We start from the raw sequence: 15,606 nt of genomic DNA, 5'->3' as shown, positions 1-15,606 counted from the left end.
CCCTTAGCAGGAACCGAACCCAGGACTCTCTGGTTCACAGGCTGACGCTCTAACTGCTGAGCCAAACCAGCCAGGGCAACAGTAATATTTCTACTGGCAGTTCGAAGAGGGGACTTAGATAAATATCAGCATATCTTTTGAAATAAGTATGGTTTCAAAATAATAAACTTTCCTTAAGAAACTTTGTTATTAGATCAGGTGGATTGTCTTTTATTTAGAATAAAATAAAGGAGAAAATGTTACTTAGGAAGACAGTAACTTTAGACATTGAATAAACATAATTTAATTTATATTGTACTAATTGTGTTATATACTTGACCCCCTGCTACAATTTTTTCACTTACTAAATTTTAGTGGGATGCTGCAGCTCTCTTTCTTTAAGACCATGTGATAACGAATTTTTAGTTTTCTTTAGAAAGGTTACATGCTAATGCTAAGTAAGATTTTGATGGATTTAAACACACGCATATAAATATATACATATAGATAGATATAGATATATACTTTTTAAAATTTTTTTTTAATAAGCTGAATTTATAAATTTTAGAAAAAATAGTCCTGGCTGGTTTGGATTAGTGGTTAGAGCATCATCCCACGGACCAAAGAATCACAGGTTCAGTTCTGGTCAAGGGCATGTAACCTCAATTGTGGTTTGGTCCCTGGCCCTGGCCAGGGTCATGCGGTAGGCAACCAATTGATATGTCTCTTTCGCATTGATGTTTCTCTCCCTCCCTCTCCGTCTTTCTCTCCCTCTCCCTCTTTAATTTTTCCCATCCACATGAGCACATGTGTGCACACACACACAGAGCATTAAGAAGAATTTTTCCCAGCTCAAAGCATAATGTCTTGTTTGCAATCAGCTGTCTTATTTTTGTTATTTAAAAAAGTAAAATTACCCTGGCTGGTGTGGTTCAGTGATTAGAGCGTCAGGCCCCAGCACTGAAGGGTCTCAGGTTTGATTCCTGGTCAAGGGAGCATGTACCTGGGTGGCAGGTTCCATCCCCACCACAGTTGGACATGTGGGAGGCAACCAACTGATACGTCTCTCTCACATTGATGGGGTTTTTTCCTTTCTCTCTCTCTCTCCTTCCTTTCTGTCTCTCTCTCTTTCTCCCCCTCTTCACCTCTCTCTTCCCCTCCCTCCCTTCCACCCTCTCCCTAAATATCATGGAAGAATATCTTGGGTAAGAATTAACCAAAAAATAATAATATCTCTGCCTGGTATGGCTCAGTTTGATGATGCCCAACCCACTGAGCCACACTGGCCAGGGCAAGATTTTTTAAAAATATATAACATTCCTTATCTCAATATATTTACTATTTTATTTTATTTTTTTTCTTTTGGTCTATGCCCCTAGCGGGAACCGAACCCGGAACTCTCTGGTCCACAGGCCAACGCTCCAACCGCTGAGCCAAACCGGCCAGGGCTATTTACTATTTTAAAATCTCTTAAATGTTAAGAGAAAAACACAAAAAGGAAAATGGACAAAAAGTACAAGCAAGTAGTTCAGAATAAAAAATTACAGTTGGCAAAGAAATATATGGAAACAATCAGTAGGAATCAAGGAGATACAATTTATAATAATTGAAGAAATTATCATTGGCATTAATCATACCAAATCGTCCCTGGTTGGAACTAGGAAATTGTTTTATTTAGTAGGTTTAAATTATAGGAGTACATTGTTGGAGGTAAATATGACAATACATATCAAAAACTAATAATTTGTTAGCATTTGACTTATTTTTTGGCTTTTAGTCTATAAATAATTATTGATGAGAGTAAAAATTATCTTTAAGTATGTGTATCTCAGCATTGTATCCAGGAAAATACTGTCAAGTAATATAGGATTTGTTCAATTATAGTAAATCCAATAACAAAATATGATTTTATCCCTAAAAATAATGTTAAAGAATATACAATTTGGAAATGTGCTCATAGTTTATAAACTGAAACATAGCTTATAGAATAATATGTACTGTTTGGTTGCCTTAAAGAGCACATTCTGTATATTTATATTTATATGCATATAGGACAGATCTAACACACATATGGGAAGATTGTTTGAAAGACTGTTTTATTGTAGAACTAAGCCTAAACTTAGTAGGTGTATTGTGGGCCTTGTACCAAAGGATTCACTGATACTGTCTAAAACTGAAATACATAGTTTTTTGTTTTTTTTTTAATGATTGCTTAAAATGTTTAATCTTTCCTTTTCAAAAAATTTTATGTGTTGTTTATATATATGTGTGTGTTTGTTTATATTTTAGTAAATGACATAGAGAAGGAATTCCTTTAATTTTTTTTCTTTTCATGTTGGATTAAAATAAAATTAATCTTCCAACTTTTTATTTAAAAATGGTGCATGTATATGCTATTTTCCAATTCTTACATAAATTTCTTTGTCCCTCCTTCTCCTTCCTTTGACTTTATATATATTTAAATGGATACTTGGAATAATGCTCACCAGATGTTAACATTTTATTTGCAGGATTTGGGGTGATTTATTACTTTCCTTGTATATTTTTGTATGGCTTGACTTTTTAAAATAATGAACATATTTTTATAAAACACACTCATTACTGTTTTTTTTTTAAAAAGGTACTCATATTGTCCACGACAGGCTCAGTGGCCTGTCAGCAATGATGCCATCAGCGGGATAAGTCATTCTTAGTCTTCATTTTGAGATACCCTAGTGTGAACTGCTATGCCTCTGTAGTTCATTAATGCCATCAGGGAATAGGCTCTTTAGTTCTGTTCTGTGACACACACACACACACACACACACACACACACACACACACACACACACACACACACACACACACACACACCCCATCCCCGCTCAGGCATGGGCTTTGTACTTAGCATTTTGCCTTTTAGTAATAAGAAATCTCCTGCTTCTTCCTGGGCAGAAAATCAGAGAGGAAGGATCAAGGGCAAAGGTGTTTTTCTCCCAGTGAGACTTTGCCTTTTTTACTAATGAAACAACTTTCCTGAGAACTTCTGCGCATCTCATTGGTTGGGCTACCCTAGTTGCTGCGGAGTCTGAAAAGTCAAATATTTTAGCTGGGCAGATCTTCACCCTAATCAAAATTAGAGTATTTCTGGTAAGGAGGAGAGAATGAATATTGGGTAGGTGCCTTACAATACCCCCACTATATAGTATAAAGTTTTTAGCACAGTAATTAATAACTGATGTTTCTCCCTAAGCAAACTTTATTCCTGTGTCATAAAATCATACTTATTTTATTTCCTAATCTAATGACAGCCAAGGGAAAGCCACAATCCCTTGACATAAAAGTACTGACCAGCTATCTTGAGGCTACACATGCATCTCTTCTTGGTCTTCGAACTAACTTTGCAATTATTTTATTAAGAATAATGCCATAAAAAGCATTTTTGCACATTGAATTTTTTTATTATACCCTGAGTTCGTTCTTTCTTTTTCTTTTTTTAATCCTCACCTGATGATATGCTTTTTTTATTGATTTTAAAGAGAAAGGAAAAGAGAGAGAAACATCAATGTTAGACAGAAACGTCAATCAGCTGTTTTCTGTATGCACCCCCATGTGCCCTGACCAGGAATCAAACCCCCAACTTTTTTCTTGCATGAGACAACATTCCAACCAACTGAGCCACCTAGATAGCTCTGTTGGTTAGAGTGTCATCCTGATATGCCAAGGTTGCAGGTTTAGTCCCCAGTCACAGCACAGAATGCATAAATAAGTGGAACAACAAATTAATGTCTCTCTCTCTCCTCCTCCCTCCCTCCCTCCCCTCATTCTCTCTCTCTAAAAAAAATTAATAAAAAAAATTTTTTAAATAAGAAAAAATAATTTTTCTGGTAATTGTATTAAAGTAGCAAATAAAATCAGTGCTTCTCTTAATCACCTTTTGGTGATTTTCATGGAGGTTATTTACCCCTTCCCTTTATTATAAAAATTTCAAACATGCAGTGCAAATCTTTTAAATCATTCTTATATTTTTTTCTTATTGTCCTGCAACCCAAAACAGCTTTAAAGACAGCTATTAAAATATAAGTATTGCTTGTCTTGCCTTGCTATAAAGAACTTATCAGGGAGATATAGTTTCTCTGCTTAGCACTTAGAGTTTTACAAAACCCTCAGTAGGTAGCAGTAGTCTCATTATGGTCTAGATAATAGTATAGCATAGAAAGAAGAAGTGACTTGAGTAAAGGAACAGGATATAGGAGCTTATAATTTTCCAGTCAATTAAATTTTTATAGAATACATATTCAAATGCCCCAAATATGAATATATACTTATTTGAATAAAATCCAAGGAGTGTGTGGAGTGAGGATGGGTTGATTACTTCCAAAAGAAGATTTGGATAAACTGTTATATTATACTCTTATATTAATGAGTGTAATTGAAAGTTCAGTTTATCCACGGTGCTTTAATCTGTCACAGTAATATAACCTGCTTTTAATTCTATTTTTTGGCACAATTTACTGGTTGTCATCTTTTCTTTGCTATATAATCTATGGAGGTTATTTTGAATTTTTGCTTGTCCTTAAATGCAATTTTAAATATTCTTCATGGAATTCTTCTAGTGGCTAGTTTAATGTGTTCAGTTTTGAAATATAAATGTCCATTGAAAGGCTTGTCATTCAGTCCATTTACCCATTTGCTTTAGAATTGGTCTAAATGTTATTTTATTAATGATTTCACTTTCAGTTGAGTGAGCCTCCTCATCACTAAACTTTTAGGCTTATCTTTAAAATATTCAAATGCTATGTTTCAGGGATACTTTATATCTGAATGTGTGGGTTTTTTAAAACACTTTTGTTTTCTTATACCTAACTGAACTCACATATAATGTCCATATAATGATACTGGAAAGAAAAATATGTCTCAGTAAGTTGAGAATATGAATATCAGAATAATATTACTGTGAGTTAAAATGGCATATTGTTTGTAAGTGGAAATATCTGCTCTAGCCTTATTACCAAAAGTCAATTCTTCATTTTGTATTTGTTATGAATTGTTAGGCAGAATTCCATATTTTTAACTGATAAACTTATTTTGATTCAGGCTGTACTTTCTAAGAAGTCTTTAGTAGCAGGCAGTGTATATTCCATACCATTTGAAATGTGTATAATGTATAGAAAGTGCTGTGGTCTAGAACGATACTGTAGTCCAAAGTGTTCTATTATCTTCTGAGTAGTTTTGGCCCTCTTAAAATAAAAAGAGTGATTAAAGTCCATTATTCAAGTTTTCTAAAGACACATTCTATTTATTTATTTATCCTCACCCGAGGACATTTTCTCATTTTTTGTTCAGATAGTGGGAGAGAGAGAGAGGAAGAGAGAGAGAGAGAAACATCGATGTGAAAGGGACACATCGAGTGGCTGCCTCCCACAAGACCCAGCCATGGCAAGGGACAAACTGCAGCTGAGGTACACGCCCTTAGCGGGAACCAAACCTGGGTCTCTCTGGACCGCAGGTCGACACTCTAACCACTGAGCCAAACTGGCCAGGGCTAAAAACAAGTTCTAAACAGAAGAACAGTGATAGAGTGCTACATTTTTTATCATTATTTACAAATTGAAAAGATATATAACCTCAAAGGCCATGATATGTTTTATTAAAAAGCATCAGTAATTATCTATTGAAAACTGCATGGTTGACTTTCTTAACTTTAATATTTTAGTTGAAGAAACTGAAATCTTAGGTATGGGCCAAACCTGTATTTTACTTATGTGTACTTTGGCTTTTCCCTGAAAACAACCTTTTGGAAAAACAATGCTTTGTCATTGACTAACTAGTGGTCTTTTGAAAAATGTTGGCTTGTTGAATTCTGCATTTCCCTTCGTGTGCTTTTTTCTTTTCTCCTGTCTCTTCTCATTCTGTAGATTCAGATCCAGGACATACAAGTGAAAATTGGGGGGAGAGACTTATATCTTCTTACAGGACATACTCAGGTAATTAGATTATCAGGGACTCCTGTTTAGCCAGCGGTTTCTGTCACATTTACAATTAATTATTGTACTATAGGTAACTTATTTTCAAACCAGTCTATAGATATCTTTAGTTGAATAAGTGAACTACATCATGGCACCACGTTTTCCGGCTTTTGTTTGAGATATCAGTGTGTTACATCCAACACATGCTATGTATGAACATTATAAGCAGGACTACTGTGTAACTGCCACTCAGTTGTTGTACAGTACAACATGGGGCACCATTCGTGTAGAAAATAATGTGAAAGTCAACCCCTTGTAGTATCCCTTGTGCGAGGATACCCAAGGTGCTTAGTCTCTTTTGCTGTATACCCTTCACAAGGTATATCAAGTGTATTTTTTATAGAGTGTCATGTGACCTTTCAATTGTGCAATATTTTTTAAAACATGGGCATTTTAGAAAACTTTCAAGTTGAACTCTTTAGTCTGTTGACTTTACTGCTTATGTTGAAATTAAAAGTGGGTTAAAACACCAGATTTCCTGGAGAAATGCCATTATCATTAACTGTATTGGAACCTCTCTATTTGGCTATGGCACCAGGTATTATGCTTCATAATTGCTCTAGGTAGAAGAATACAAGAGAATACTATTATTTTTAAATAACAAGTAAATGGGTTTTCTAGACTATGACAACTAATTTTGTTTTTTAAATGGACTTACATGATTTGAATGTTTTTTAATATAAAATATTACTTAGTACCTAAGTATCTTTACAGCATATGACAGTTAGCTATAAAATCCAAAATAGCCCTGGCCGGTTTGGCTCAGCGGTTAGAGCATCAGCCTGCGGTCCCGAGAGACCCGGGTTCGATTCCCGCTAAGGGCATGTACCTTGGTTGCAGTTTGTCCCCGGCCCTGGTTGGTCGTGCGGGTGGCAGCCACTCGATGTGTCCCTTTCACATCGATGTTTCTCTCTCTCTCTCCCTCCTACTCTATCTGAACAAAAAGTGTCCTCGGGTGAGGATTAAAAAAAAAAAAAATCCAAAATAAACCTTCTGTTTCTGATATATTTTGTTTAATAAATTGGTAGGGGTGGTGTAGAACCAACTAATTATTCTTAAAATTACCCTGAAAATTGTTGATTGAGCTGATAAGTAAGCAGTACTTGGTTATCAAAATTTGGGGGTGGGGTCATGTTTATAATCAGCATTAAATTTAAAAACCCTACACTTACTGTGGAGTTAGGTGTACTCTTCTAAAATGGGACGCCTAAGTAACAGGGTGCACCTGAAAGAGCTAAATAGGATGAAGCCAATTCATGATCTGAGTACCTTTGTTGGAAATCAGAAGATAAAAGCACCCAGCTGTTAGAGATTTGTGTAGAAGCAAGGAGTAATGGCAACACTTTTTCCCTCAGAATTGAAGTATATACATTTCAAACATGACTCATTTAATTATATTCATCTGTATTTGAGCTGTTGCCTTCTACAGTGACTGCTTTGTGGAAAAATGTCATATTCTTTAGTTTTTCAGACACTGGTAAATTTATCAACCGGTATCCCACGAAAAAAATTTTTTTTTTTAATTTTCACCCAAGGAATTGTTTATTGATTTGAGAGAGAGAAAAAAAATTGATGTGATCGTTACCTGTACACGCGCCAGCTGGGGATCAAAACCTGTAACCTTTTTGGTGTATGGGATGATGCTCCAACTAACTGAGCCACCTGGCCAGGGCCCAAGAAAACTATTTTGTCTTTTCTCCTTAATATACTCTATACTTAATTGGGATGTGACAGTGTTAAGCTTTCTGTTTATTCTGACAAGACCTCCAAAAAAAGCATAATTTTTGAGATTATAATACTGAGACATCTCTGTATTTCTAAAGATCCTCTGAACCTTGAAATAAAGAATGTTGGGTTGTTGAAAAGTCCATTTCTCTTTATTTCTTAAAATCACTGAATTTTTAAAAATAAATCTATGGGGTGGCTGAGTGTAATTTCAAGCCTATAGTATACTGTGCTTTAAATGAGTACATGTGTCAGTATTCCTGCGTTTAAATTTTAAAATGCTGACCAGTTATTCAGACATGTAAATAACATATTTTACTTACTGCAACTTGAGGAGATAGGCCAGAAGAAACAAGTTAATCAAAAGATAGATCCGAAATAGCCAAAGCTTCATTCAGTGCTTTAAAGTTGGAAAGCACACTTTGGGACATGTTAATCTAACACTTAAAATTTTGAAGAATGGTATATGTTTATCGCTAACCTAACTATCTTATATCCGTTACTATTTACTTAACTTCTTTTCCTAGATCATGTGAAACATGAACTTAGACAAATGACTAAAGTCACTCAAAGAAAAAATGGAATTTGGATTGGATGCTAGTATCTAATTTGAATTTTTGCTTAAGTATTTGGAGTATGTCCAATCTGTTCATTCTTTTTCAAAATGTAATGATTATATATTTATTTGATCATTTGGCAGCATGGAATTCTAATAATGAATTTATAAGTGTCTCACATTTTCTGTAAACTTAGTATCTATCACTTCAGAGCATATTCTTTTTTAAACAGTATATTAAAATGCAGTAAAAAACAAAAGAAATTGTTTTGCAAATGAGAAATTAACAGACAAATTTTTCTCCAAAATTTTAGAAATTGTTTTTAAGGATAGATACTATGTACTTTTTCTTTATTTTGTTTTCTCCAATTACTATACTTTACTTATTTTTTTAATGTACATCTTTTCTACTTTATATAAAATTTTCATACTGTAAAATATTTTATTTTTAGGTGAAAAGTACATTTATTATATTTAAAGATTTGTTATTTGATGGAAAACCATTAAAACAACAGTGAACAGAACATTATTAGGAGAAAGTATATGTTTCAGAAAAATATAGACTTCTCTGAAAGACCTGTTTAGGTTTTTTTTAATAAGAAATGTAATAAATTAAGTGAAATCTTGCTGAAACTGGATTTATACTAAATTATATCATTAATGATGAAATGAGGAAAATGAAAATAATAATATATTAGAACTCTTAATAAAGACTGACTTAAATCTTGAAAAATTTTGTTTTTGTATGTAAAATCAAATATCAACAAAGGCAGTTTTGGAGCTGTTGAATTTTGATTTGTGAGCAGAGGAGTTTAAATATTAGGAACTCTAATTTTTCTATGCCATTAGGATGTCAGCATATTCTAATTAAGTGGTATACTGCAAGAATTATTACATTAAGTTCTATGCTGTAAATAATATTCAATAATGTTTAAATATCAAACTTTTATTGGTTTCTTGAAACTTGCTAAATTAATAAATGCTTAAGTCTCCTAGAGTAGTGTAGCTGCTAGCCACATCTACCTAAAAACACCACAATATTGATGACTAAGCCTTTTCTTTTTCCAATTATTTTTGCTGTTTTACATTTGTTTTTAAATTTTACTTATTTTTGTAGCCCCTCTTTGAGGATCCTCAAATCTGGATCAGTAAATCCCAGATATTTGTATAGGGTTTCCCAAAAAATAAATGCTTAGTTAATAGACTGACCATCTGCATTAGTTCTTATAGGGCCACCTGAATTAATTCCCGGAGAAGTCTTAAAAAAAAGAACAGATATCTGTCTTTCTTGGACCTGTGGAATCCAATTCTATGTTAATCTAGCACTTAGTGAGGAATGCTTGGCTGCACTGCCAAAGGATTTCCCAAGTAGCTAGGTCTGAGAGCTGACTTATAACAGACAAAACCTTTATGAAAAATCTAGAGACATTTTTTAATTTTTGCAAAATCTCTGTTCACCACCAACACACACACACAGAATCTTTAATTTGTTCATTTTTAGCTTTGATTGATATTTCTTGTTCAACTTTCCCGTGACTGAAATACAGTGACTTGGTGCTTTTAATCAATAATTGCTCTGTGTGATGAGACTTGTCTTATATATTTATCTTCTTAGAAGATTGCATAAATCATTAGCGGAATTAGGGAAGTAATTTGAAGGGACATTGCTGTATAGGCTTAGCAATAATAAAATAATAAAATTATAATGAATGCAAGAAGTGTCAAAGATGTAACACTAAGGAATGTTTGAAATGTCATTGAAGAAGTTAAATTTTAATAGAACAAATCATTAAAATACAAAGTTTACTGGGAGTAAATTTTCAAATGTTATTAGTTCTTTGAAAACAATAGAATTAATTATATATTTTTTAAAGCATTCAGGGAGAAAATTTATTGTATAATATAATAAAAGTCTAGTGCTCTTTTGTCTGCCTATTGTTGATTCATACACACGTTTCTCATATACATGTATAACATCTGTTTTTAAAATGTTATCTTATGTTTTGCTTTTGCGTACTTAATTTGTTTCAAATTTTTACATACTTATTAATAATTCCAGAGAAAGAAGGTCCAGAAAAGAAGAAAACAAAAAAGGAAGCTGGAAATAAGAAGTCCACACCAGTTAGCATTCTTTTTGGTTACCCACTCTCAGAGCGAAAGCAGATGGCACTTCTTATGCAGATGACTGCAAGAGACAACAGTCCAGGTAATAGTTATCATCACTAAGTTCACGTTTACTCTTAGTTTTCCTTAGACTCCAGCCTTAACAGTTCTTTTTAACTACTTCAATTTTTTATTCTTTCTTAGATTTGGTCAGAATTTTCTGTAACATAAATTTGTAGCTTTACAATTATTTGTCTGTATCCTCCACTAGATGAGAAACTACACAAGAGCAGGGATCTTTGCATTTAGTGGATATTCAGTTAATACTTGTCAATTAAAATGAACAGTTTAGAAATCGGTCATTTGGCTTGAGAAATCTGTTGCCAAACTGTGTGGTTTTATCTGATTGAAGAATTTTTTTACACCAGTTTCTGTGAAGCTGCTTCTAGGATTATAGTTTACTTTTTAGTTCACTAGAACCCTGCTGATAAAACCGATAACCTTATCCTGTTACTACTTTTAGAGGCAAGAGTTTAATCCATGTTTTATTGATATTTTATTGTGTATTGTTTAAGGTCTAGACTATTATAAGAGGAAAAATATCTACAGTGTGTTATGTAAATTTATCTCATACTGTAATTCACAATTCCTCCAAAAAAATGGAAGATGACTTACCAGCAGGACCAAAACAAAAAGGGAACAAACAAACAAACCTGCTAATTTATTAAAAGGAGCTAAAAAGGTAGATAAAACCCAGACAGCTGGGCTGACATGGTTCTCACTATTGAGCATTGAATTATGCTGTGCATTTTGGCAGCTAATAACACAAAAGAAAAATTTTAAGTTATATAATTCTCATTGAGTGATACAAGAAAGCAAATCTCTTTTGTCTATAGAAAAAAAATTATTTCAGCTTTAAGTTCAAGGCATCTTTGTGTAAGACTTTGGGTAACATAACACAGATCCTGTTGAAGTACATTGAAAAGGACGCAATTTTTCCGGTGAACTTTTCCTGTGTTGACTCTTTTTTAAAAACTGGAACAGCATAGTAAAATTTCTAGAGTTTCTATGTATCATAGTTCTCATCAAAGCATGAATGTATCTAATATCTTTCACTAATAGAAATGTTAAGATTTTCTGCTTTTTTAAGTAGAACATGTTGTTTTAATTATTCTCCCACCTTTCAGCCCCAAGCTTGGGAAAGAATGTGGCCAAGTAAAAGATATTTAACAGTGTTAAAACTTTAAATGTTTCTGTAAAATATTGGTTGTGGGTCAGATTTAGTAGTTAGATGGGAAGACTTTTACTTTTTAAAACTGATTATTTTATACCATAAACCTCTATCCTTAGAATACATTAAAAAGTTAATTCATTAAAGAAAAAGTTAAAGTCCTCCCTCATCCTACTCAACTTAATAACTTTCCCTTTGAGAAGCATCAACTATTAACAGTTTCTTCTCGAAATTTCCTAGCCATAAATATGTAAATATAGGACATCTTTTGTTATAGGTTGTATTTTATTTGTTTGTTTTGTTAATCCTTACCCAAGGATATTTTTATATTGATTTTTAAGGCGAGTAGAAGGGAGGGAGAAAAGGAGGGAGAGAGAGAAACATCAATGTGAGAGAGACATATAGATTGGTTGCCTCCCACACCACCCCAAATGGGACCAGGGATCAAACCCAAAACCCAGTTACATGCCCTTGACCAAAACTGAACCCACAACCCTTCAGTCTGAGGGCCGATGTTCTAACCACTGAGCCAAACTGGCCAGGGATATAGTTTGTTTCTAAATATAAATAAAGTTATGCTATAATACTCTTCTGCAGTTGGTTCTTTTTATTCAATGGTACTTGATTGCCATTATGGACAGTACTACTTGTGAGTGTGAATACTGTTTTGGTGTGACTAACAGTATTTGTATGAATTCCTTGCAAGTTTGAATTAAAAAGTATATTCTTTTGCTTTTAAGAAGTTCAAAAGCTAATTTTTTTAAATAAGTAATTTGACTATTAAAATTATTATGAAATTCATTTATTCATTCAACAAATGTTGTATGAGTACCACTATGTACCAAGGTGTCTTCTAAGATGTCAAGATATGGTGAGGAATAAGATAGACAAGGTCCTTGCTCTTATGGAGTGTACATTGTAGACATAGATAGGAAAATTTAAACTTTATTATTTTTTATTTTTAATCCTCACCAGAGGATATTTTCCTATTTATCTTCAGATAGAATGGGAGGGAGGGAAAGAGGAGGGGAGGGAGGGAGAGAGAGAGAGATATCAACGTGAGAGGGACAGATCCACAGGTTGTCTCCCTCATGACCCCAGACAGGGTTGGGGTGAACCACAACCAAGGTATGTGTCCTTGATCAGAATCAAACCCATGATTCATTGGTCAGCAGGCCGAGGCTCTAACCTCTGAGCCAAACTGGCCAGGACTAAACTATTTTCTTATTGAGGAAAGGATGATATTACTTTAGTGCCCTAATTATGCTGGAAAATTATTTTCCATAGACTTTTCTCTTAGAGCAGTTGTTTCTTTTAAATAGTTAAAAATTTCAGAATTAATTATTAGCACTGTACACATGTCTTGAATCCTTAACTAGTTAAGAAACCAGTTTTTTGTTTTATTTTTTCCCCAGTAGTTATGAAATGGGGAGGGGAGAGGACACTGGACATCATCTAGTTTGCCATTCTTGTTTTTTGTATAGAAACTAAAACAAAAATCAAAAGATGGGAATCATAGCAAACAAAACTCATTTTTTCTCTTATCACCCACATTTTAAAGGCTTTTTTCCAGACCCTCCTTATTTCTTATAGTTCTTAAATTTCATTTTCATACTAAAGTCATTCATGACCTTAATTTTCACTTAATATCAGAGTACAACTCCAATACTTTGTTTGAGTGAGAGGGTGTGACTTAGTCTTCAATGTCATTTCATCTAGTTCTTAGAATAGAAGCAGTTTTTCAAATTATTCATTGAGAAAACCCTTGTAGGGTATATGCCTGATACTTTAGTATTCATTTTAAGCCAATTTTATGAATAGACAGACTAAAACATTTTTTCTAAATTGCTTGTGCATTATTTGATAAATCTAAATGAAAATCTGTTTCGTGTATTTGTTTCAAATTAACGTGTTATCCAAATCAAGGTTTGGATTACTAGGGTGAGAAGATATTCCTCTTGTTCCAGGAAATTAGCACATTACCTATAAAAGCCTTTAAATGAATATACAAAAAGTTTTATTTTTATCTTTATTGTTGAACGTATTACAGATGTTCCTCATTTTTCCTCCACTGACCCCCTCCTCCCCACTCCTGTCTTTTCCCACATTGTTGTCTGTGTCCATTGGTTACATATAAGTTTTTTGGTTTATTTCTTCCCACTCCCCAACCCCCTTCTCTTTGAGGTTTGACAGTCTAGCAACCCATTTGTACTTAATCCCTTCACCTTTATCACCCATTTCCCTAACCCCCCTCCCTTCTGGCAACCAACAAAATGTTCTCTGTATCTATGAGAATGTTTCTGTTCTACCTGTTTATTTTGTTTGTAGATTCAATTGTCGATAGATACATATTCATTGCCATTTTGTTTGTTCATATATTTTATCTTTTTCTTCAAAAAGACCCTTCATCATTTCATATAATAACGGTTTAGTGGTGATGAACGCCTTTAACTTTTTCTTGTCTGGGAAAGTCTTTATATGCCATCAGTTCTAAATGACAGCTTTGCAGGATAGAGTAATCTTGGTTGTAGGTTCTTGCTTTTCATCACTCTGAATATTTCTTGCCACGCCCTTCTGGCCTGCAAAGTTTCTTTTGAGAAATCAGCTGACAGCCTTATGGGAACTCCTTTGTAGGTTACTAACTGCTTTTCTCTTGCTGCTTTTAAGATTCTCTCTTTGTCTTGAACCTTTTGCATTTTGATGATGATGTGTCTTGGTGTGGGCCTCTTGGGGTTCATCTTGTTTGGGACTCTCTGTGCTTCCTGGACTTCTATATCTGTTTCCTTCACCAAGTTAGGGAAGTTTTCTGCCATTATTGTTTCAAATAGGTTTTCGATTTCTTGTTCTCTCCTCCTTCTGGCACCCCCAAGATGCGAATGTTGACATGCTTGAAGTTGGCCCAGAGGCTCCTTACACTATCCTCATTTTTTTGGATTCTTTTTTCTTTCTCCTGTTCTAATTGGGTGTTTTTTGCTTCCTTGTATTCCAAATCAATGGTTTGCTTCTTGGCTTTACCTACTCTACTATTGAATCTGTGTAAATTATTCTTTATATCAGTTAGTGCCTCCTTCATTTCTGACGGTGAATCCTTCATTTCTGATTGGTCCTTTTTTAATGCTCTTGAGGCCCTCACTAAGATCACTGAGGTTTGCACTAAATTCATTGAGCATCCTTATAAGCAGTATTTTGAACTCAGCATCTGTTAGGTTGCTTATCTCCATTTCACTTAGTTCTTTTCCTGGAGTTTTGTTCTGTTCTTTCATTTGGGACCTGTTTCTTTGTCTCCACATTTTGGCTGCCTCTCTGTGTTTGTGTCTGTGTATTACTTAACAATAGGTATGGGGCTATCTGAGACCAGATGCTGCTTGTTTGAAAGGATTTAGGAAAACCTTGAAGCAGGATCCAAGACAGGCCAATCCTATGGTAAAGCAACTGGCAACAACTTGGGTGGGCCTGAAAGCTGGGTGGGGCGGGGCCTCAGGGAATCACCAGGGTGGGGTAACCAGTATGAGCCAGGTTGCTGGAGTCTCAGATATGGCGACTGTCTGCTGCCCCAGGGAAGGGCTCACCACAGGAACAAAGGCCTCCGACAGCTCCCTTGTCCCGGAGAAAGCCCTCGCTGCAATGCCAAACATCTCAAGTCTTCCCTGTATGTCTCTGGTGCCCCTCCTCCCCTCCACTAAGAGGAGTGAGTCCGATAAGTCTGTGCGCGGACCCTTTAAGAGGAGCTGCCTGGGGCTCCAGCCACCTCAACCTCCCTGAGCCTCAGTTCCCGCTGGTTTTTCCAGCCAGAAGTTATATGGGGACTTCTCTTCTTGGCACTGGAACCCTGAGCGGGCGCCTGGTGTGCAAGGGGGATCCCTCGGTCCTCAGGGAGGACCTTCCCAGCCGAGGAATCCTCCTGATTTTTGTTGTTGTTGTTTTGTTCAGATAGAGTGGGAGGGAGAGAGAGAGGAACATCGACATGAAAGGGACACATCGAGTGGCCGCCACCCACACGACCC

General features: G+C 34.9%; 1 protein-coding gene across 7 annotated transcripts in view; it reads left to right on the top strand.

Moving 5' to 3' along the window:
- The window catches only part of ANKRD12 (ankyrin repeat domain 12), a 158,667-nt gene that overhangs the window by 70,980 nt on the left and 72,081 nt on the right, over positions 1–15,606 (top strand). For 3 of the 7 annotated variants that reach the window (XM_036245570.1, XM_036245571.1, XM_036245569.1), the window contains exons 4-5: positions 5,877–5,945; positions 10,328–10,477. In XM_036245570.1, coding sequence (XP_036101463.1) covers positions 5,877–5,945; positions 10,328–10,477 — 219 coding nt within the window. The remainder of the gene's footprint in view (positions 1–5,876; positions 5,946–10,327; positions 10,478–15,606) is intronic. The other 4 variants (XM_036245575.1, XM_036245572.1, XM_036245574.1 and 1 more) reach the window with 3 other exon arrangements.

Source organism: Molossus molossus, unplaced genomic scaffold, assembly GCF_014108415.1.
Source record: "Molossus molossus isolate mMolMol1 unplaced genomic scaffold, mMolMol1.p scaffold_m16_p_6, whole genome shotgun sequence".
NCBI lineage: Eukaryota > Metazoa > Chordata > Mammalia > Chiroptera > Molossidae > Molossus > Molossus molossus.
The sequence above is the reverse complement of the archived record's forward strand: the minus strand, read 5'-3'. Positions and strand labels throughout refer to the sequence as shown.